The sequence below is a fragment of the Pseudoliparis swirei genome, chromosome 16 (genome assembly GCF_029220125.1).
Source record: "Pseudoliparis swirei isolate HS2019 ecotype Mariana Trench chromosome 16, NWPU_hadal_v1, whole genome shotgun sequence".
NCBI classification, from domain to species: domain Eukaryota; kingdom Metazoa; phylum Chordata; class Actinopteri; order Perciformes; family Liparidae; genus Pseudoliparis; species Pseudoliparis swirei.
The window spans coordinates 25,769,913-25,791,726 of record NC_079403.1 but is presented as its reverse complement, the minus strand read 5'-3'; the positions used below and the strand labels follow the sequence as shown (position 1 = coordinate 25,791,726).

At 60.6% G+C, this 21,814-nt stretch overlaps 1 protein-coding gene across 1 annotated transcript in view; it reads right to left on the bottom strand.

Moving 5' to 3' along the window:
• Positions 1-1,896: 1,896 nt before the first annotated feature.
• tgfbr1b (transforming growth factor, beta receptor 1 b) overlaps positions 1,897-21,814 on the bottom strand; it is a 59,944-nt gene continuing 40,026 nt past the window's right edge. The window contains exon 9 of the mRNA XM_056433683.1: positions 1,897-2,681. Coding sequence (XP_056289658.1) covers positions 2,556-2,681 — 126 coding nt within the window. The 3' untranslated portion in view covers positions 1,897-2,555. The remainder of the gene's footprint in view (positions 2,682-21,814) is intronic.

Genomic DNA, 21,814 nt, shown 5'->3' with positions numbered 1-21,814 from the left:
GCGTGTCAACGGGTACGGCGGTTGCGTGTCAACGGGTCCGGCGGTCGCGTGTCAACGGGTACGGCGGTCGCGTGTCAAGGGGTACGGCAGTTGCGTGTCAACGGGTACGGCGGTTGCGTGTCAACGGGGACGGCGGTTGCGTGTCAAGGGGTACGGCGGTTGCGTGTCAACGGGTACGGCGGTCGCGTGTCAAGGGGTACGGCGGTCGCGTGTCAACGGGTACGGCGGTCGCGTGTCAACGGGTACGGCGGTCGCGTGTCAAGGGGTACGGCAGTTGCGTGTCAACGGGTACGGCGGTTGCGTGTCAACGGGTACGGCGGTTGCGTGTCAACGGGTACGGCGGTCATGTCAGCGTACGGCGGTCGCGTGTCGAAATGCAGGCGGTTGCGTGTCAGCGGGTCGGCGGATGCGTGTCAACGGGGACGGCGGTTGCGTGTCAATGGGTCGGCGGTTGCGTGTCAACGGGTCGGCGGTCGTGTCGCGGTACGGCGGTCGCGTGTCAACGGGTCCGGCGGTTGCGTGTCAACGGGTACGGCGGTCGCGTGTCAACGGGTACGGCGGTTGCGTGTCAACGGGTACGGCGGTTGCGTGTCAACGGGTACGGCGGTCGCGTGTCAACGGGTACGGCGGTTGCGTGTCAACGGGTACGGCGGTTGCGTGTCAACAGGTACGGCGGTTGCGTGTCAACGGGTACGGCGGTTGCGTGTCAACAGGTACGGCGGTTGCGTGCCGAGAGGACCAGGAGGACCAGGAGGACCTTCAAGACCACAAGAAAAAAACTTGTCTGGAGTTTCAGAAAAAGAAGAAAGTAGAAGGCTGCTGGTGACTTTAAGACAGGATGAAGACGTCTAGAGGCAGACCAGGTGCAGACTACACAGGTAGACCCCCACACAGATAGACCCCCACACAGGTAGACCCCCACACAGGTAGACCCCCACACAGGTAGGCCCCCGGTGGTTCAGAAGGGCACTGTGAGCCGTGGGTTCACTGGATGTTTAAGGCTCACTTTGTTTTGGCGACACAAGGAAATCCTTCGAAGACGAGCGGAGGGGTTCAGGACACGAGACACTCTGTTCATCAGGTGCGACCGACATGTTGTCCTCAGGTAGAATCATGACTCTACCTGTACATAGACCATTAGATTTATATATATATAGTTTCTTCATTAAAACATTCAGAAAGAGAGAGAGCTCTCGCTCAGCGTTGGTCCCTTAAGGCGAAGCTCAAATGATAAATGTGTAAATGTACATTCTAGTAGAAAAACTCATTTTCCACACAACAAACTCAAAGAATACACGAGCTGGAACGTCTATGGCTGAGTGCGTCTCCGTTTGTCTCTGATGAGGAGGAGGAGGAGGAGGAGGAGAGGAGAGGAGAGGCCAGAGCGCCAAGAGTTCAGACAACAGCAGGGATCTGGGTCCTGCTTTTCTATTGGCTCCCCCAAAAGCCACAGGGGGGCCTGTTGGTGGTGCCTCCTCCTCCTCCTCCTCCTCACTAAACAGTTTGAGGTTCTGGAGCTCAGGGGGAGAAGAAGCTGTACGATGAGGTGTTCAGTTGAGGGGGGCAAATGGCACCAGAGCGTCGGCATGTGGGTGCTGCGAAAGAGTTGTGTGTGTGTGTGTGTGTGTGTGTGTGTGTGTGTCCCTCCTTGCTTTCCGTCCACCTCTTGGGGGTGTGCATAGTACGAGCTCGCTGTACACTCGGACACACACACACACAAGGCGTTTGTGTTGTTGCACTGCGGTGGAAGGCATGGTGGCAGCTGTTGTTGTTGTTGTTGTTTACACATGTCTCTGTGTCTTGCATATGTTGTCACATGTTTGCCAAAATAAATCAGAACAATACATGAATGAGGTCGTTGTGTATTTAACCCGACGCCAGAAAGAAAAGTACAAATCATGATTATTTTTTTAAACAATAAATTAAACTGACCTGTCTGACTCCGCCCACACGGGGAGAAGAGGAGGAGCCACAGTAATAATGGAAGAAAAGGAAGAAAAGGAAGAAAAGTGCAAAACTGTTGCAGCTGATGAGGTTCTGCTGGAGCAGGGCTCAGCGCTCCGGTTCCCAACGCTCCTGGAACACAACACGGTGGGGCTTGCAAACCGCCCCAAACCCGAGGCGGCAGCTCAGAGGCCTCCGAGGTGAATTCCCAGCAGCCTTTGCTGTGTACCTGATGGACATGTATCGAGCGGTGGAGGCGGGGCTTGGGATGGAGGCGGGGCTTGGGATGGACACCGGTTTTCCCGATGGGTCTTTTCGGTGCGGAGATGGAGGTGAGGCACAACCTTTCACATGTGTGTGACGGCCAGTGCAACACACACACACACACACGGCTGCTCCCTCCCAGGTGCATGACTCAGCAGTTTGTCAATGAATAACTGGCGGTGGTGAGAGGTGTAAAAAAATAAAAAAATAGAAAGAGCACAAGGGACCAGGAGGCTTCACTTCCCTTCAAAGTAAAGGGAGGAACAGTCGATGAAGGCGATGAAGGTCTTAATGCTATCGATGTGGATGCCAGTAACAGGTGTGTGTGTGTGTGTGTGTGTGTGTGTCTACATCTTGATTCCCTCCTGTTGGCTGAGTTGAGACAAGGTTTTCTTGATCCGGAGAGCGGTGAGTCGGGCGGCGCTGTTGGCGTACCAACACTCCCTCATTATCTTCGCCATCACCCGCAAGGCCTGAAGAGGAGGGGGGGCGGAGAGAGGGAGAGAGAGAGAGAGTCAGCTAAACGTGATGTCAGGACATGTTGACGTCTTGGGAAATATTTGAGAAAGCAAAACAAGGATTTAGAGCAGCAGTGTGTTTCAGAGGATCTCATGCCAGCCAAAGATAACGAGCCCCTCCTCCTTGTTGAGATGTGGTGAGATATTCTCCCCAGGGAGTCTGACCACGACACCAGCAGGTCTGTCTGCATCTCTGCTGCATGCTGAGGGTCACTGAGGGTCACTGTGGGTCACTGTGGGTCATTGAGGGTCATTGAGGGTCACTGTGTGTCATTGAGGGTCACTGAGGGTCATTGAGGGTCATTGAGGGTCACTGTGGGTCACTGTGGGTCATTGAGGGTCATTGAGGGTCACTGTGAGTCACTGTGGGTCATTGAGGGTCACTGTGGGTCATTGAGGGTCACTGAGGGTCATTGTGGGTCATTGAGGGTCACTGAGGGTCACTGAGGGTCATTGAGGGTCCCTGTGGGTCACTGTGGGTCATTGTGGGTCACTGAGGGGCATTGAGGGTCACTGTGGGTCCCTGTGGGTCATTGTGGGTCATTGTGGGTCATTGAGGGTCATTGAGGGTCACTGTGGGTCCCTGTGGGTCATTGTGGGTCATTGAGGGTCCCTGTGGGTCACTGTGGGTCATTGTGGGTCCCTGTGGGTCACTGAGGGGCATTGAGGGTCACTGTGGGTCATTGAGGGTCACTGTGGGTCCCTGTGGGTCACTGTGGGTCATTGAGGGTCATTGAGGGTCCCTGTGGGTCACTGTGGGTCATTGTGGGTCACTGTGGGTCCCTGTGGGTCATTGTGGGTCATTGAGGGTCCCTGTGGGTCCCTGTGGGTCACTGTGGGTCATTGTGGGTCATTGAGGGTCACTGTGGGTCCCTGTGGGTCATTGTGGGTCATTGAGGGTCCCTGTGGGTCATTGAGGGTCACTGTGGGTCCCTGTGGGTCATTGAGGGTCACTGTGGGTCCCTGTGGGTCACTGTGGGTCATTGAGGGTCCCTGTGGGTCACTGTGGGTCATTGTGGGTCACTGTGGGTCCCTGTGGGTTATTGTGGGTCATTGAGGGTCCCTGTGGGTCATTGAGGGTCACTGTGGGTCACTGTGGGTCCCTGTGGGTCATTGTGGGTCATTGAGGGTCCCTGTGGGTCATTGAGGGTCACTGTGGGTCATTGAGGGTCCCTGTGGGTCATTGTGGGTCATTGAGGGTCCCTGTGGGTCATTGTGGGTCATTGTGGGTCATTGAGGGTCACTGTGGGTCATTGTGGGTCATTGAGGGTCACTGTGGGTCATTGTGGGTCATTGAGGGTCCCTGTGGGTCATTGAGGGTCACTGTGGGTCCCTGTGGGTCATTGTGGGTCATTGAGGGTCACTGTGGGTCATTGAGGGTCACTGTGGGTCCCTGTGGGTCATTGAGGGTCCCTGTGGGTCCCTGTGGGTCACTGTGGGTCATTGTGGGTCATTGAGGGTCACTGTGGGTCCCTGTGGGTCATTGAGAGTCCCTGTGGGTCATTGAGGGTCCCCGTGGGTCATTGAGGGTCCCCGTGCTCCTGTGTGTTCTGGCTTGATGGAGACCGGTTCAAAGGATGCGGTTCCCCTCCCTTCAGATGGTCCAGGCTGTAGTCTGTAGGTCTCATGGGGTTCTAGCGAGATGGAGGAGTGAGGCTCCTACAGCTCCATCCAGACTCAGGTGTGATGGTGCTACGCCAGCTGGCTCAAAGGCCTCGTCTCATAGCCCTCGTCTCAAAGGCCTCGTCTCATAGCCCTCGTCTCATAGCCCTCGTCTCATAGCCCTCGTCTCATAGCCCTCGTCTCATAGCCCTCGTCTCATAGCCCTCGTCTCAAAGCCCTCGTCTCATAGCCCTCGTCTCATAGCCCTCGTCTCATAGCCCTCGTCTCAAAGCCCTCGTCTCAGAGCCCTCGTCTCATAGCCCTCGTCTCAGAGCCCTCGTCTCATAGCCCTCGTCTCATAGCCCTGGAGTCTGGGCCCTGGGTCTCCAGGCCCTCAGTCTCTGGCCCATAGATCCCCAGAAGCCCTCGTCTCATGGCCCCTCAGGTCTCCTTGGCCCTGCGTCAGAGCCAAGCGTGGTCAGGGCCTCAGTCTCATAGGCCTCAGTCTCCTCATGACCCTCGTCTCATAGGCCCCTGGTCTCCTTGGCCCCTAGTCTCATATTTTCGTCTCAAGCCCTCGTCTCATGGCCCTCGTCTCAGGCCCTGGGTCATGGCCCTCGTCTCATGAGGCCTCGTCTCAGGCCCACGAGTCTCCTGGCCCTCGTCTCGAGGCCTGGTCTCAAGGCCCCTCGTCTCAAAGGCTCGTCTCAGGAGCCCTCGTCTCAGAGCCCTAGTCTCATGGCCCTCGTCTCATGGGCCTGGGTCTCATGGCCCTCGTCTAAAGACCCCCTTCCCAACCCCCCCCCCCCCCCCTCTTGGGCCCCCCTTCCCCCCCCCTTTCCCCTCCCCCCCCTTCCCCCCCCTATCCCCCCTTCCCCCCCCCCCCCCCCCCCCCCAAACCCCGGTCTCAAAACCCTTTTCCCCCCCCCTTTCCCCCCCCCGGGCCCCCTTTCCCCCGGTCCCCCCCCCCCTCTTCCCCCTTTTCCCCCCCCCTCCCTCTTCCCCCTCCTCCCCCCCCCCGGGCCCCCCCCCTCCCCCCCCCCCGCCCCTGCCCCCCCTTTCCCCCCCCAACCCCCTAAACCTGGCCCCCCCCCCCCCCCCTTAAAAGGGCCCTCGCCCCCCTTCCCCCCCCAACCCCCCAACCCCTCGGGCCGGGTTTTCCCCCCGGGTTCCCCTCCCCCGGGGGTTTCCCCCTTAAAAAAAAATTTTTTTTTTTTCCCCCCCGGGGTTTCCCTTCCCCCCCGGGCCCCCCGGGGGGGGGGGTTTTTTTTTCCCGGGGCCCCCCCCCCGGGGCCAAAAAGGGGGGGCCCCCCCCCCGGAAAAAGGGGGAAACCCCCCCTTCCTTCCCCCCTTTAAAAAAACCCCCCCCCCCAAGGGGGGGGGTTTTTCCCCCGGCCCCCCCCGGGGGGGGGGGGGCCCCCCCCTTTTTTTTTCCCCCTTTCCCCCTTTTTTTTTTTCCCCCCCCCCGGGGGGGGTTTTAAATTTTCCCCGGGAAAAATTTTTTCCCCCCAAAAAAAAAAATTTTAACCCCCCCCTTTCCCCCCCCCCCTTTTTTGGGGGGGTTTTTTGGTCTTTTTTTGGCCCCCCCCCCCCCCCCCGGGGGTTTCGGGTTCTTTTTTTTTTTTTTTGGGGGGGGGGGGAAAAAGGGGCCTATTTTTTCCCTTCCCCTTCCCAACCCCCCTTCCCCTCCCCCCCCCCCCTTAACCCCCCCAACCCCCAACCCCCCAAAATTTAAAAAAAACCCCCCCTGCCCCCCTTCCCCTTCCCTTCCCCCCCCCCCCCCCCTTTTTTTCCCCCCCCCCCCCCCAAGCCCCCCCCCCCCCCCCCCTTTTTTTTCCCCCCCCCCCTCCCCCCCCCTGTTCCCCCCCCCCGGCCTCATGGCCCCTCCCCCGGGCCCCCCCCTTTTTTTCCCCCCCCCCCCCCCCCCCCCCCAAAGGCCCTCGAATTTTTTCCCCCTCCCCCTTTCCCCCTCCCCCTCCCCCCCCCCCCCCCCAACCCCCCCCCCCCCCCCCCCCCCCCCGGGCCCCGCCCCCCCCGCCCGGCCCCCTAAAGGGCCTCGTCTAAACCCCCTGGGGCCCTGGGCCCCCCCAACCCCCCGGGGGGGCCCCCCCCCCCCCCAACCCTCTCCCTCCCCCCCCCGGCCCCCCCTGCCCCCCCCCTTTTTTTTTTCCCCCTTTTAAAAACCCCCTTTTTTTGGGGGCCTTTTTGGGGTTTTGGGGGTTTTTTTCCCCCTTTACCCCCCCTTTTTTGGGGGTTTTTTTTTAAAAGGGGGGGGGGGGGGGAAAAAGGGCCCCCTTTTGGGGCCCCGGGGGGCCCCCTCCCCCCCCCCCCCCCGGGAAAGGCCCGGTTCCAACCCCGGGGGGGGGGGGGGGGCCCCCCCCCCAAACCCTTTTTCCCTTTTCCCCCTTTTTTTGGTTTTTTTTGGGGCCTTTGGGTTTTTTTTTAAAAAAAAGGGTTTTTCCCCCCCAAAAAAAAATTTTAAAATTTTGGGCCCTCCCCCCCCCCAAAACCCCCCCTTTTTTTGGGGGTCTCATAGCCCTCGTCTCAGGCCCTGGTCTCATAGCCCTCGTCTCCTTGGGCCTGAGTCTCAGAGCCCTCGTCCTGGCCCTCGTCTCCTTGGCCCTGCGTCTCAAGGCCCCTCGTCTCCTTGGCCCTCGTCTCAGGCCTGGGTCTCATGGCCTAGTCTCACTTGGCCCTCGTCTCCAAATTTTTTCGTCTCCTTGGGCCTGGATCTCAGGCCCTCTTCTCATGAGCCTCGTCTCATGGCCCTCGTCTCATGAGCCTCAGGTCTCATGGGCCTCGTCCTCATAACCCTGCGTCCTGGGCCCCCTCGTCTCCTTAGGCCTCATCCTCATAGCCCTCGTCTCATGGCCCTCGTCTCATGGCCCCTGGTCTCAAAGCCCTGGTCTCATGCAGGTCTCATGGCCCTCGTCTCAGAAGCCCTCGTCTCAGGAGCCTCAGTCTCAGCCCCTCAGTCTCAGGAGCCTAGTCTCCTTAGGCCTCGTCTCATGGCCCTGGAGTCTCAGGCCTCTTGCAGGTCCTCGTCTCAGGGCCCTCGTCTCCTTTTCGTCCTGTGGCCTCTTCTCATGGCCCTCGTCTCAGGCCCACCGTCTCATAGCCCCTCGTCTCATGGGCCTAGGTCAGGCCTGGAGTCTCATAGCCCTCGTCTCATGGCCCTGGGTCTCATGGCCCTCGTCCTGGGAGGCCCATAGTCTCCTTGGCCCCTCGTCCTCCAAGGCCTCAGGTCTCATAGCCCTCGTCCCTTGGCCCTGGGTCTCCCTTGGCCCTCGTCTCATAGCCCTCGTCTCAAGGCCTGGTCTCATGGCCCTCAGGTCTCATATTTTTTCGTCTCAAAGCCCTCGTCTCAGCCTCGTCTCAAAGCCCTGGTCTCAGGCCCTGGTCTCATAGCCCTCGTCTCATGGCCCTCGTCTCATAGCCCTGGAGTCCATGGCCCTCGTCCCTGGCCCTCGTCTCCCTTGGCCTCGTCTCAGAGCCCTCATCTCCTTAGGCCCCTGGTCTCATGGGCCCTCGTCTCGCAACCCTCGTCTCACCAGCCCTCGTCTCAAGGCCCCGTCTCAAGGCCTCGTCTCACAGCCCTCGTCTCAGAGCCCTCGTCTCATAGCCCTGCGTCTCAAACCCTCGTCTCATAGGCCTCGTCTCATAGCCTCGTCTCAGCCCCTCGTCTCCCCTTAGCCCCTCGTCTCAAGGCCTCGTCTCATAGTCCTGGTCTCATAGCACTCGTCTCAGCCCTCAGTCTCCTGGCCTAGTGAGCCCTGGAAGTCTCAAGGCCCCTCGTCCTGTGGCTCTGGAGTCTCATAGCCCTCAGTCTCAGCCCTCAGTCTCTTGGCCCTCGTCTATGGCCTCGTCAGAACCCTGGTCTCTGGGCCTCGTCTCCCTTAGCCCCTCGTCTCCTGGCCCCCTCGTCTCCAAGGCCTGCGTCTCATAGCCCTCGTCTCCTTATTTTCGTCTCAAGCCCTCGTCTCATGAGGCCTAGTCTGCTTGGCCCTCGTCTCATAGGCCTGTCTCAAGGCCTCGTCTCAAGGCCGTCTCAGGCCCTAGGTCTCATAGGTATAGTCTCCATAGCCTCGTCTCGCAGCCCTCGATCTCATAAGCCCTCGTCTCAGAGCCCTCGTCTCAAAGCCCTCGTCTCATAGCCCTCAGTCTCATAGGCCTAAACTGCCACAGGCTGATCTCAGTCTCGTCTCAGCCCTAGTCTCATAGCCCTCGTCTCCCTTGGCCTGAAGTCTCAAAACCCTGGTCTCCAGGCCCTCGTCTCCTGGCCCTCGTCTCAAAGGCCCTCGTCTCCTAGGCCCTCGTCTTGACCCTCGTCTCCGAGCCCTCAGTCTCCATAGCCCTCGTCTCAGCCTCGTCTCAAAGCCCCTCTAGGTCTCCATGGCCCCTCGTCTCAAGCCTCGTCTCATAGGCCTCGTCTCATAGCCCCTCGTCTCACCAGCCTCCGTCTCATGGCCCTCGTCTCAAAGGCCTCGTCTCATGGCTTCCTAAAGTCTCAGGCCCACCGTCCTTAGGCCCTGGTCCTCATGGGCCTCAGGTCTCAGGAGCCTCGTCTCACCAGGCCCTCGTCTCACTAGCCCTCGTCTCCTTGGCCCTCGTCTCATGGGCCCTCGTCTCCATAGCCCCTCGTCTCATTGGCCCTCGTCTCCCAGAGCCCTAGTCTCAGCCCACCGTCTCCAGTAGCCTCGTCTCATAGCCCTCGTCTCATAGCCCTCGTCTCCCTTGGCCCTCGTCTCCTTGGCCCTCATCTCAGGAGCCCTGCGTCTCATGGCCCTCAGTCTCATGAGGCCCTCGTCTCTCCAGGAGCCCTGGGTACTCATAGGCCCCTGGGTCTCTCATGGCCCTAGTCTCATGGCCCTCGTCTCCCAAGGCCTCAAGTCTCAAGGAAGCCTCGTCTCATGGCCCTCGTCTCAGGCCCTCGGGTCTCCATAAAAAGCCCTCGTCTCAAAGCCCTGGAGTCTCAGGAGCCCTCGTCTCCATAGCCCTCGTCTCCCAGGCCTCGTCTCAGGCCCTCAGTCTCATAGCCCTCGGTCTCGGAGCACTCGTCTCATGGGCCTCGTCTCATAGGCCCCTCGTCTGTAGCCACCTGGGTCTCATGGCACCGTCTCACTTGGCCCTGGTCTCAGGGCCCCATAGTCTCATGGAGCCTCGTCTCATGGCCTGGTCTCAAGAAGCCCTGAAGTCTCATGGCCCCTCGTCTCATGGCCCTAGTCTCATGGCCCTGGATCTCCATGGCCCTCAGTCTCCCATGGCCCTGGTCTCCCATATTTTTCGTCCTCATAGGCCCTGCGTCTCCTTGGCCCCTCAGGCCTCATAAAGCCCTCAAGTCTCACTGGCCCTCTCGTCTCCTAGCCCTGCGTCTCATAGCCCTCGTCTCAAGGCCCTGCGTCTCAGGCCTCGTCTCATAGCCCCCACTCGTCTCCAAGAGCCCTCGATCTCTGGGCCTCAAGTCTCTGGCCCTCTGAGCCCACCAGTCTCCTGGGCCTCGAATCTCAGGAGCCCTCGTCTCCATAAGGGGCCTGAGTCTCCCCTGGCCCTCGTCTCATGGGCCCTCGTCTCAGGTGAGCTATAGATCTCACAGGCCTCAGTCTCCATGGCCCTGTCTCCATGGCCTAGGTCTCAGGGCCCCTCGTCTCCATGGCCTCGTCTCAGAGCCCTCAGTCTCATGGCCTCGTCTCATGGCCTATGGCCCTCGTCTCATTTTTCGTCTCATAGGCGCTCAGTCTCATGGCCCTCGATCTCATGAGTCTCCCTGGGCATAAGTCTCAAATTCCCTCAGGTCTCCATAGGCCCCGTCTCTGTGGGCCCTCAGGTCTCAGCCTCGTCTCGTCTGGCACTTGGTCTCATGGCCTGGAGTGTCAAGCCGTCTCCATGGCCCTCGGTCTCAGGCCCTCAGTCCTCATAGCCCTCAGGTCTCGCCAGGCCTGCGTCATAGCCACCGTCTCCATGGCCCTCGTCTCATAGGCCCGTCTCAGAGCCACCGTCTCAGGCCCTGCGTCTCGCATTAGGCCTCAGTCTCATGGGCCCTCGTCTCATAGGCCCTCGTCTCAGTCCCTCGATCCTCATAGCCCTCGATCTCTATGGCCCTCGTCTCAGGCCTCAGTCCTCATGGGCCTCGTCTCCATGGCCCTCAAGTCTCATGGAAGCCTGGTCTCAAGGCCCTCGTCTCTTGGCCCCTCGTCTCTGTGGCTCATAGTCCCACTGGTCTCAAGAGCCTCGAGTCTCCATGGCCCTCAGGTCTCAAGGCTATCAGAGCCTCGTCTCATAGGCCCTCGTCCTCATGGCCCTCGGTCTCATAGGCCCTCGTCTCAGGGGCCCTCGTCTCAGAGGCCTGCGTCTCCCTTAGCACTCGTCTCCCTTGGCCCTCGTCTCATAGCCCGCAGTCTGCATTTCGTCTCAGAGCCCTGCGTCTACCATAGCCCCTCAAGTCTCCATAGCCCTGGAGTCTCAGGCCCTCAAGTCTCATAGCCCTCGTCTCATGGCCCTCAAGTCTCATAGGCCTCACTGCGTCTCATAGCCCTGCGTCTCATGGTCTCGTCCTCCATAGCCCTGTCTCTCCCTTGGCCCTCGTCTCATCAGAGCCTCAGGTCTCATGGCCCTCGTCTCAGGCCCTCTTCTCCTTGAGCGCAGGTCTCATGGCCCTGAGTCTCATGGGCCCTGCGTCTCATGGGCCCCACTCGTCTGGTAGCCCTCGTCTCAGGGCCCTCGTCTCATGGGCCTCAGTCTCATGGCCCTCGTCTCCATGGCCCCTGGTCCTCATGACCCTATAGTCTCAGGCCTGCGTCTCATAGCCCTTTCGTCTCATGGCCCCTGGGTCTCAGAAGCCCTCAGTCTCAAGGGGCCTCGTCTCAAGCCCTGCGTCTCAGAGCCCCTCGTCTCATTGGCCCTCGTCGGGCCTGGTCTCCTTAGCCCTCAATCTCATAGCCCTCGTCTCGTAGCCCTCGTCTCAAAACCCTGCGTCTCACCCAGGCCTCGCGTCTCAGTGATCATAGCCCTCGTCTCCTCAAACCCCTCCGTCTCATAGCCCTCGTCTCACAGCCACAAGTCTCATAGGCCTCGTCTCAAGAGCCCTCGTCTCCGCCCTCGTCTCATAGGCCCTCGTCTCAAGGGCCTGGGTCTCACCTTGGCCCTCGTCTCACATAGCCCTGCAGTCTCATGAGCCCCTCGTCTCATAGGCCTCGTCTCAGGCCCTGGAGTCTCATGAAGCCCTCGTCTCCTTGGCCTGGAGTCTCATAGGCCCTCGTCTCAAGCCGTCTCATAGCCCCTCGTCTCTTGGGCCCTCGTCTCAAGGCCCTCGTCTCATAGCCCTCGTCTCATAGCCACCGTCTCCAAGGCCATCGTCTCCTTGGCCTGGTCTCATGGCCTGCGTCTAAAGGCCTCGTCTCAAGGCCTAGTCTCAAGGCCCTCGTCTCCTGGCCCTCGTCTCAAGGCCTCGTCTCACTGGAAGCCCTCGTCTCACATGGCCTCAGGTCTCATGGCCCTCGTCTCATGGCCTGCGTCTCAGAGCCCTCGTCTCATGGCCCTGTCTCAGGCCCTCGTCTCATAGCCCTCGTCTCAAGCCTCGTCTCCATGGAGTCCTGTAGGCCTCGTCTCCCTTGGCCTCGTATTTTTCGTCTCAAAACCTCGTCTCATAGGCCACGTCTCATGAGCCCTCGTCTCATGGCCCTCAGTCTCAAAACCCTCGTCTCAGCCCTCGTCTCATGGGCCCTCGTCTCAAGGCCCCTCGTCTCCCTTAGCCCTCGTCTCAAGCCCCTCGTCTCATGGCCCTGTCGTCTCAAGGCCTAGTCTCATGGCCCTCGTCTCCCTTGGGTCCTCGTCTCATAGCCCTCGAGTCTCATTGGCCCTCGTCTCAAGGGCCCCTCGTCTCAAGCCCTCGTCTGCCTGTCTCATGACCCTCCGTCTCATAGCCCTCGTCTCCTTGGTCACGGCCCACATCTCAGAGCCCTCTCATGGCCCATAGTCTCCTTGCCTCGTCTCATTGGCCCTGGGTCTCATTGGCCTCGGGGCCCTCGTCTCATGGCCCACGTCTCATGCCCTCGTCTCAGGCCCTCGTCTCCCTTGGCCCTCGTCTCAGAGCCCTGCGTCTCCTGGAGCCTAGTCTCATGGCCCTGATAGCCCTCGTCTCATGGGCCTCGTCTCAAAGCCCTGGGTCTCCCCTCGTCTCGAGCCCTCGTCCTCAAGGCCTCGTCTCCATGGCCTGCGTCTCATAGCCCTCGTCTCATGGCTCCGTCTCCAGAGCCCTCAGGTCTCATGGGCCTGCGTCTCATAGCTCATGGCCCTCGTCTCAGAGCCCTCGTCTCAAAGGCCTCGTCTCATAGCCCTCAGGTCTCCTGGCCCTCGTCTCAAAAGCCCTCGTCTCAAAGCCCTCGTCTCATTGGCCCTCGTCTCATGGCCCTCGTCTCACCAGCCCTCGTCTCAGGGCCCTCGTCTCATAGCCTCGTCTCAGGCCCTCGTCAATAGTAGCCGTCTCCATAGGCTAAATCTGCGCTCGTCTCGGCCCTCGTCTCCTTGGGCCTCGTCTCAGGCCCTCGTCTCAAACTAAGTCTCAGGCCCTCGTCTCAAGGCACCATAGCCTCGTCTCATAGCCCTCGTCTCACCCTCGTGTCATAGCCCATCTCCCTGGTCTCAGGTCTCATAGCCCTCGTCTCATAGCCCTCGTCTCAAGGCCTCGTCTCATGGCCCTCGTCTCATGGGCCCGCAATCTCAAGGCCTCGTCTCCCTCAGCCCTCGTCTCCAAGCCCTCGTCTCAGAGCCCTAGCTCAGGCCTCGTCTCAGGCCCTCGTCTCATGGGCCTCGATCTCATGGCCCTCTCCTTGGCCGTCTCCTTGGGCCCTCGTCTCATAGCCCTCGTCTCATGGCCCCTCATCTCACCCTGCGTCTCAGGCCCTCGTCTCATATTTTAATCTGGCCCCTCGTCTCAGAGCCCTCGTCTCATAGAGCCTCGTCTCATAGGCCCTCGTCTCCTGGCCCTCGTCTCATAGGCCTCGTCTCATGGCCCTCGTCTCAAAGCCCACCGTCTTTAGCCCTCGTCTCATAGCCCTCGTCTCAAAGCCCTCGTCTCATGGCCCTCGTCTCAGCCCTCGTCTCAGAAGCCCTCGTCTCATAGCATGTCTCAGTCCCTGGAGGCCCTCGTCTCAAGGCCTCGTCTCATGGCCCTCGTCTCAAGCCCTCGTCTCAAGGCCCTCGTCTCATAGCCCTCGTCTCCAAAGGCCTCGTCTCAAAGCCCTCGTCTCAGCCCTCGTCTCATGGCCCTCGTCTCACCAGCCTCGTCTCAGGCCCCTCGGTCTCCTCATCTCAAGGCCTCGTCTCATAGGCCCTCGTCTCCAGAGCCCAGGCCCTATTTTTCGTCTCATAGCCCTCGTCTCCTGAAGCCTCGTCTCAGGCCCTCGTCTCCCAGCCCTAGGTCTCCCCATAGCCCTCGTCTCATGGCCCTCGTCTGGCCCTCGGGTCTCATGGCCCCTGGTCTCATAGCCCTCGTCTCATGGCCCCTCGTCTCAAGGCCCTAGATCTCAGGCCCTGGTCTCCAGGGCCTAGTCTCATGGTCTCCCTGGTCTGGGCTGTCTCACTTGGCCCTCAGTCTCATGGCCTCGTCTCATAGCCCCTCGTCTCATGGCCCTCGTCTCAGGCTGGTATCACTGGGTCTCCTGGAGCCCTCGTCTCCTGGCCCTGAGTCTCAGGCCCTCGTCATGGTACCGTCTCATAGCCCCTCGTCTCATAGGCCTCGTCTCATGGTCTCTAGCCCTCGTCTCATGGCCCTCGTCTCATGTGTCTCAGGCCTCGTCTCATGGCCCTCGTCTCAGGCCCTCGTCTCGCAGCCCTCGTCTCATGGCCCTCGTCTCATGGAGCCTGCGTCATAGCCTCGTCTCATGGCCCTACGTCTCAAAGCCCTGCGTCTCCAGAGCCCTACGTCTCATAGCCCTCGTCCTGGCCCTCGTCTCGCAGCCCCTCGTCTCCTGGCCTCGTCTCCCAGCCCTCGTCTCCATAGCCCTCGTCTCAAAGCCCTGCGTCTCATAGGCCTCGTCTCAGAGCCCTCGTCTCTGCCACCGTCTCATGGCCCCTCGTCTCAAGGCCTCGTCTCATGGCCCTCGTCTGGAGCCCTCGTCATCATGAGCCCTGGTCTCATGGCCCGTCTCGAGCCTCTCCTCAGCCCTCGTCTCAAAGCCCTCGTCTCAAGGCCCTCGTCTCAAAACCTCGTCTCCTCAACCGTCTGGCACAATGCCATAGCCCTCGTCTCAGAACTCTATTTTCGTCTCATAGCCCTCGTCTCATGAGCCCTGCGTCTCATAGCCCTGGTCTCAAAGGCCCTGCGTCTCAGGCCCTCGTCTCATAACCTTAGGCCTCGTCTCATAGCCCTAGTCTCCTGGCCTCGTCTCATGGCCTCGTCTCCTTAAATAGCCCCTCGTCTCATATTTTCGTCTCATAGCCCCTAGTCTCATGAGCCCTCGTCTCATGGCCCTCGTCTCATGGCCCTCGTCTCATAGCCCTGCGTCTCCCTTAGCCCTCGTCTCATGGCCCTCGTCTCAGAGCCCTCGTCTCCTTGGCCTCAATAGCCCCTGCGTCTCAGGCCTCGTCTCAGGCCCGAGATCTCATAGCCCTCGTCTCACTTGGCTCCAGCCTCGTCTGGCCTCGTCTCAGGCCCACCGTCTCATAGGCCTCGTCTCATAGGCCCTCAGTCTCAGCCCTGCGTCTCATAGCCCCTCGTCTAATGGCCCTCGTCTCATAGGCCTCGTCTCAGAGCCCTCGTCTCAGAGCCCTGAGTCTCATAGCCCTCGTCCTTGGCCACGTCTCAGAGCCCTCGTCTCATGGCCCTCGTCTCATGGCCCTCGTCTCATAGGCCCTCGTCGGCCCTCGTCTCAGAGCCCTGCGTCTCATAGGCCCTCAAGTCTCAGGCCCTCGTCTCATAGGCCTCGTCTCCCTTAAGGCCTCGTCTCTCCCCGCCCCTCGTCTCTCGTCGTCTCAGGCCCTGGTCTCCTGGCCCTCGTCTCTCCCTTGGCCCTCGTCTCAAAGCCCTAGTCTCATGAGCCTCAGTCTCAGGCCCTCGTCTCAAAGCCTCGTCTCATAGCCCTCGTCTCAGCCTCGTCTCCATCTTAAAGGCCTGCCGTCTGAGCCCTCGTCTCATGGCCCTGCGTCTCATGGCCCACCGTCTCATAAAACTCGTCTCAGCCCTCGTCTCCTGCGGCCTCGTCTCGCCCCTCGTCTCAAAGCCCTCGTCTCCTGGCCTCGTCTCATGGCCCTCGTCTCATAGGCCCTCGTCTCATAGCCCTCGTCTCATGGCCCTCGTCTCCAAAGGCCCTCGTCTCATAGGCCTCGTCTCCAAGCCTGCCGTCGTCTCAAGGCCCTCGTCTCATAGCCCCTCGTCTCAAGGCCCTCGTCTCAGGCTCGCCTCGTCTCATAGCCCTCGTCTCATAGGCCTCGTCTCATAGCCCTCGTCTCAAAGGCCTCGTCTCATAGCCCTCGTCTCATAGCCCTCGTCTCAGAGCCCTCGTCTCATAGCCCTCGTCTCATAGCCCTCGTCTCATAGCCCTCGTCTCATAGGCCTCGTCTCATAGCCCTCGTCTCATAGCCCTCGTCTCATAGGCCTCGTCTCATAGCCCTCGTCTCATAGGCCTCGTCTCATAGCCCTCGTCTCATAGCCCTCGTCTCATAGCCCTCGTCTCAGAGCCCTCGTCTCAGAGGCCTCGTCTCACTTGGCCCTCGTCTCATGCCTAGTCTCATGGCCCTCGTCTCATGGCCCTCGTCTCATGTCCTGGCTCGTCTCAGGCCCTGCGTCTCATGGCCCTCGTCTCATTGGCCCTCAGTCTCCGTCTCATGGCCCTCGTCTCATGGCCCCTCGTCTCATAGCCCTCGTCTCAATGGCCCTAGGTCTCAGCCCTCGTCTCATAGCCCTCGTCTCCTAGGCCCTGTCTCCCTTAGCCCTCGTCTCAAGGGCCTAGTCTCATAGCCCTCGTCTCAAAGGGCCTGGTCTCAAGCCCTCCCTCTGGGGCCCTCGTCTCAAGGCCTCGTCTCATAGCCCTCGTCTCAAAGGCCCATCTCAAGCCCTCGTCTCATAGCCTCGTCTCAGGCCCTCGTCTCATGGCCCTCGTCTCATAGCCTCGTCTCATGGCCCTGCGTCTCATAGCCCTCGTCTCCTTGGCCCTCGTCTCATGGCCCTGCGTCTCATAGCCCTCGTCTCAAGGCCCTCGTCTCATTGGCCCTCGTCTCAGCCCTCGTCTCATAGCCCTCGTCTCATAGCCCTACTCGTCTCCAAGGCCCTCGTCTCATGGCCCTCGTCTCCTTGGCCCTCGTCTCATAGCCCTCGTCTCAGGGCCCTCGTCTCATAGGTCCTCAGTCTCCTGGGCCCCTCGTCTCAGACCCTCGTCTCATAGCCCTCGTCTCATAGCCCCTCGTCTCATAGCCCTCGTCTCAAGCCCTCGTCTCATAGGCCCCTCGTCTCATGGCCCTGTCTCAGCCCCTGCGTCTCATAGCCCTCGTCTCAGCCCTCGTCTCATGGCCCCGTCTCAAGGCCTCGTCCGTCTCTGTAGCCCTCGTCTCAGGCCCTCGTCTCATAGCCCTCGTCTCAAAGGCCCTCGTCTCATAGGCCTCGTCTCATAGCCCTCGTCTCATAGCCCTCGTCTCATAGGCCTCGTCTCATAGGCCTCGTCTCTCATGGCCTCGTCTCATGGCCTCAGTCTCGTCTCAAGGCCCCTCGTCTCATAGCCTCGTCTCATGCCCTCGTCTCAGGCCCTAGCCCTCATAGCCCTCGTCCTGGGCCCTAGTCTCCAGGGCCCTCGTCTCATAGCCCTCGTCTCATGGCCCTCGTCTCAGCCCGCAAGTCTCAGAGCCCTGGTCTCAGGGCCCTCGTCTCGGCCCTCGTCTCATAGCCCTCGTCTCATAGCCCTCAGTCTCAGGCCCTGTCTCATAGCCCTCGTCTCCTTAGCCCTGAGTCTCATAGCCCTCGTCTCCCTGCGTCTCCTTAGCCCTCGTCTCCTTGGCCCTCGTCTCAGCCCTCGTCTCATGGGCCTCGTCTCATGGCCCTCGTCTCATGGCCCTCGTCTCATAGCCCTCGTCTCAAGGCCTCGTCTCAGGCCTAGTCTCAAAGGCCCTCGTCTTTTCGTCTCATAGCCCTCGTCTCAAAGGCCTCGTCTCATAGCCCTCGTCTCATAGCCCTCGTCTCATAGCCCTCGTCTCATAGCCCTCGTCTCATAGCCCTCGTCTCAGAGCCCTCGTCTCATAGGCCTCGTCTCAGAGCCCTCGTCTCATAGGCCTCGTCTCATAGCCCTCGTCTCATAGGCCTCGTCTCATAGCCCTCGTCTCATAGGCCTCGTCTCAAAGCCCTCGTCTCAGCCCTTGTTTCCCCTCGTCTCATAGCCCTCGTCTCATAGGCCTCGTCTCATAGGCCTCGTCTCATAGCCCTCGTCTCATAGCCCTCGTCTCATAGCCCTCGTCTCATAGCCCTCGTCTCATAGCCCTCGTCTCAGAGGCCTCGTCTCATGGCCCTCGTCTCATAGCCCTCGTCTCATGGCCTGGTCGATCTCAGAAGCCCTCGTCTCATGGCCCTCGTCTCTGGCCCTCGTCTCAGCCCCTGGTCTCCCGCCCTCGTCTCATAGCCAGTCTCATAGCCCTCGTCTCATGGCCCTTGGTCTCGTCTCATGGCCTCGTCTCATGGCCCTGCGTCTCATGGTCTCACTCAAGGCTCTCGTCTCATGGCCCTAGTCTCATAGCCCTCGTCTCATGGCCCTCGTCTCATGGGCTCGTCTCATTGGCCCTCGTCTCCCTTAGCCCTCGTCTCATAGCCCTCGTCTCAGCCCTCGTCTCATAGCCCCTCAAGCCCTCGTCTCAAGGCCCTCGTCTCAGGCCTCGTCTCATGGCCCCCTCGTCTCATAGCCCTCGTCTCCTGGCCTCGTCTCATAGGCCCTGCGTCTCATAGCCCTCGTCTCAGAGCCCTCGTCTCATGGCCCCTCGTCTCAGGCCTCGTCTCATAGGCCTCGTCTCCTGGCCTCGTCTCATGGGCCTCAGGCCCTCGTCTCAAGGCCCCTCGTCTCATAGCCCTCGTCTCATAGCCTTAGCTCTGTCTCATGGCCCTCGTCTCAGGAGCCCTCGTCTCATAGCCCTCGTCTCATGGCCTCGTCTCATAGGCCCTCGTCTCATAGGCCTCGTCTCCCATGGCCTCGTCTCATAGCCCTCGTCTCATAGCCCTCGTCTCAGCCCTCGTCTCAGAGCCCTCGTCTCATAGCCCTCGTCTCATAGCCCTCGTCTCATAGGCCTCGTCTCATAGCCCTCGTCTCAGGCCTGCCTCTCCTCCCCTCGTCTCAAGGCCTCGTCTCATGGCCCTCGTCTCATAGCCCTGGTCTCAGGCCCTCGTCTCATGGGCCTGCGTCTCAGCCCTCGTCTCATAGCCCTAGTCTCATGGCCCGTCTCAGAGCCCTGTCTCATGGCCCTGGTCTCATGGCCTCGTCTCATGGCCCTCGTCTCAGAGCCTAGTCTCAAGGCCCTCGTCTCATGAGCCCTCGTCTCTCTGCCCTCGTCTCATGGCCCTCGTCTCAGAGCCCTCGTCTCATGGCCCTCGTCTCATGGCCCTCGTCTCAGTCTCAGCCTCGTCTCATGGCCTGGTCTCAGGCCCTCGTCTCATAGGCCTCGTCTCATAGCCCTCGTCTCAGGCCCTCGTCTCATGGCCTCGTCTCAGGCCCTCGTCTCAGGCCCTCGTCTCATGCCCTCGTCTCATGGCCGTCTCGTCTCATAGCCCTCGTCTCATGGCCCTCGTCTCCTTGGCCCTCGTCTCATGGTCTCAAGCCCTCGTCTCAAGGGCCCCTGGTCTCAAGGCCCTCGTCTCAGAGGCCTCGTCTCATGGCCCTGGTCTCATAGCCCTCAGGCCCCTCGTCTCATAGCCCTCGTCTCAAGCCCTCGTCTCATAGCCCTCGTCTCAGGCCCTCGTCTCATAGGCCCTCGTCTCAAAGGCCCTCGTCTCATAGCCCTCGTCTCAGGCCCCAAGTCTCATAGGCCTCGTCAAGGTCCTCGTCCTTCGTCTCATAGCCCTCGTCTCAGCCCTCGTCTCATAGTCTCAGGCCTCGTCTCATAGCCCTCGTCTCAGGCCCTCGTCTCATGAGCTCTCATAGCTCGTCTCAAGGGCCCACCGTCTCATAGCCCTCGTCTCAAGGCCTCGTCTCATAGCCCTCGTCTCGCGGCCCTCGTCTCATAGCCCTCGGTCTCATGGCCCTCGTCTCAAGGGCCCTCAGTCTCATGAGCCCTCGTCTCAGGCCTCGTCTCATGGCCCTCAGTCTCAAGCCCTCGTCTCATGGCCCTGGTCCATAGCCCTCGTCTCCCTGTCGGCCTCGTCTCATAGCCCTGATCTCAGGCCCTCGTCTCAGCCTCGTCTCATGGCCTGTCTCCAGGCCCTCGTCTCATAGCCCTCGTCTCATGGCCTCGTCTCATGAGCTCGTCTCATAGGCCCTCAGTCTCATAGGCCTCGTCTCATAACCCCTCGTCTCAGGTCCCTGGTCTCCCTCGTCTCAGCCCCTCGTCTCATAGGCCTCGTCTGGCCCTGGTCTCAGGAAGTCTCATCTCAGGCCCTCGTCTCAGGGCCCTCGTCTCATGGCCTCGTCTCAGGCCCTCGTCTCATAGCCCTCGTCTCATAGCCCTCGTCTCATGGCCCTCGTCCTTAGGCCCTCGTCTCAAGGCCCTGCCCCCTAGTCTCATAGCCCTCGTCTCATAGCCCTCGTCTCACATGGCCTCGTCTCAGGCCCTCGTCTCAGGCCCTCGTCTCATGGGCCTCGTCTCATGGGCCCTGCGTCTCATGGCCCTCGTCTCACTGGCCCTCGTCTCAGGCCCAGGTCTCTAGGCCTCCTTGGCCCTCGTCTCATGGCCCTCGTCTGGCCTGTCTCATAGCCCTCGTCTCAAGCCCTCGTCTCAGGCCCTCGTCTCATAGCCCTCATCTCCCTGGCCCTCGTCTCATAGCCCTCGTCTCATAGCCCTCGTCTCAGAGCCCTCGTCTCATAGGCCTCGTCTCATAGGCCTCGTCTCATAGCCCTCGTCTCATAGCCTCGTCTCAAAGCCCTCGTCTCATAGCCCTCGTCTCATAGCCCTCGTCTCATAGCCCTCGTCTCATAGCCCTCGTCTCATAGGCCTCGTCTCATAGCCCTCGTCTCATAGGCCTCGTCTCATAGGCCTCGTCTCATAGCCCTCGTCTCCTTGGCCCTCGTCTCAAAGCCCTCGTCTCATGGCCCTGGTCTCATAAAGCCCTCGTCTCAAAGCCCTCGTCTCAAGCCTCAGTCTCAGAGCCCTGCGTCTCATGGCCCTCGTCTCATAGCCCTCGTCTCAAGGCCTCGTCTCATGGCCCTCGTCTCATACCCCTCGTCTCAGGCCCCCTGGATAGCCCTCGTCTCATAGGCCTCAGTCTCAGCCCTCGTCTCATAGGCCTGTCTCATAGCCCTCGTCTCATGGGCCCTCGTCTCTTGGCCTCGTCTCATAGCCCTCGTCTCATAGCCCTCGTCTCATAGCCCTCGTCTCATAGCCCTCGTCTCATAGCCCTCGTCTCATAGCCCTCGTCTCATAGCCCTCGTCTCATAGCCCTCGTCTCATAGGCCTCGTCTCATAGCCCTCGTCTCATAGCCCTCGTCTCATGGCCTCGTCTCAAGCCTCATGGCCTCGTCTCATAGCCCTCGTCTCATGGCCCTCAGTCTCAAGCCCTCGTCTCATGGCCCCTTAGCCCTCGTCTCATGGCCCTCGTCTCATAGCCCTGGGTCTCGGGCCTCGTCTCATGGCCCCTCGTCTCAATGGGCCCTCGTCTCATAGCCCTCGTCTCAAAGGCCTCGTCTCAGAGCCCTCGTCTCATAGCCCTCGTCTCATAGCCCTCGTCTCATAGCCCTCGTCTCAAAGCCCTCGTCTCATAGGCCTCGTCTCAGAGCCCTCGTCTCATAGCCCTCGTCTCATAGCCCTCGTCTCAAAGGCCTCGTCTCAAAGGCCTCGTCTCATAGCCCTCGTCTCATAGCCCTCGTCTCAGAGCCCTCGTCTCATAGCCCTCGTCTCAGAGCCCTCGTCTCATAGGCCTCGTCTCATAGCCCTCGTCTCATAGGCCTCGTCTCATAGGCCTCGTCTCATAGCCCTCGTCTCAGAGCCCTCGTCTCATAGCCCTCGTCTCATAGCCCTCGTCTCAGAGCCCTCGTCTCATAGGCCTCGTCTCATAGCCCTCGTCTCATAGGCCTCGTCTCATAGCCCTCGTCTCATAGCCCTCGTCTCATAGCCCTCGTCTCATAGCCCTCGTCTCATAGGCCTCGTCTCATAGGCCTCGGTCTCATGGCCTCGTCTCATGAGCCTCGTCTCATAGCACTCGTCTCATAGCCCTCGTCTCATGGCCCTCGGTCTCTGGCCCTCGTCTCATACCCCTCGTCTCATAGCCCTCGTCTCATAGACCTCGTCTCAGGCCCCTCGTCTCATAGGCCTCGTCTCATAGCCCTCGTCTCACTGTCTCAGGCCCTCGTCTCATGGCCCTCGTCTCATGA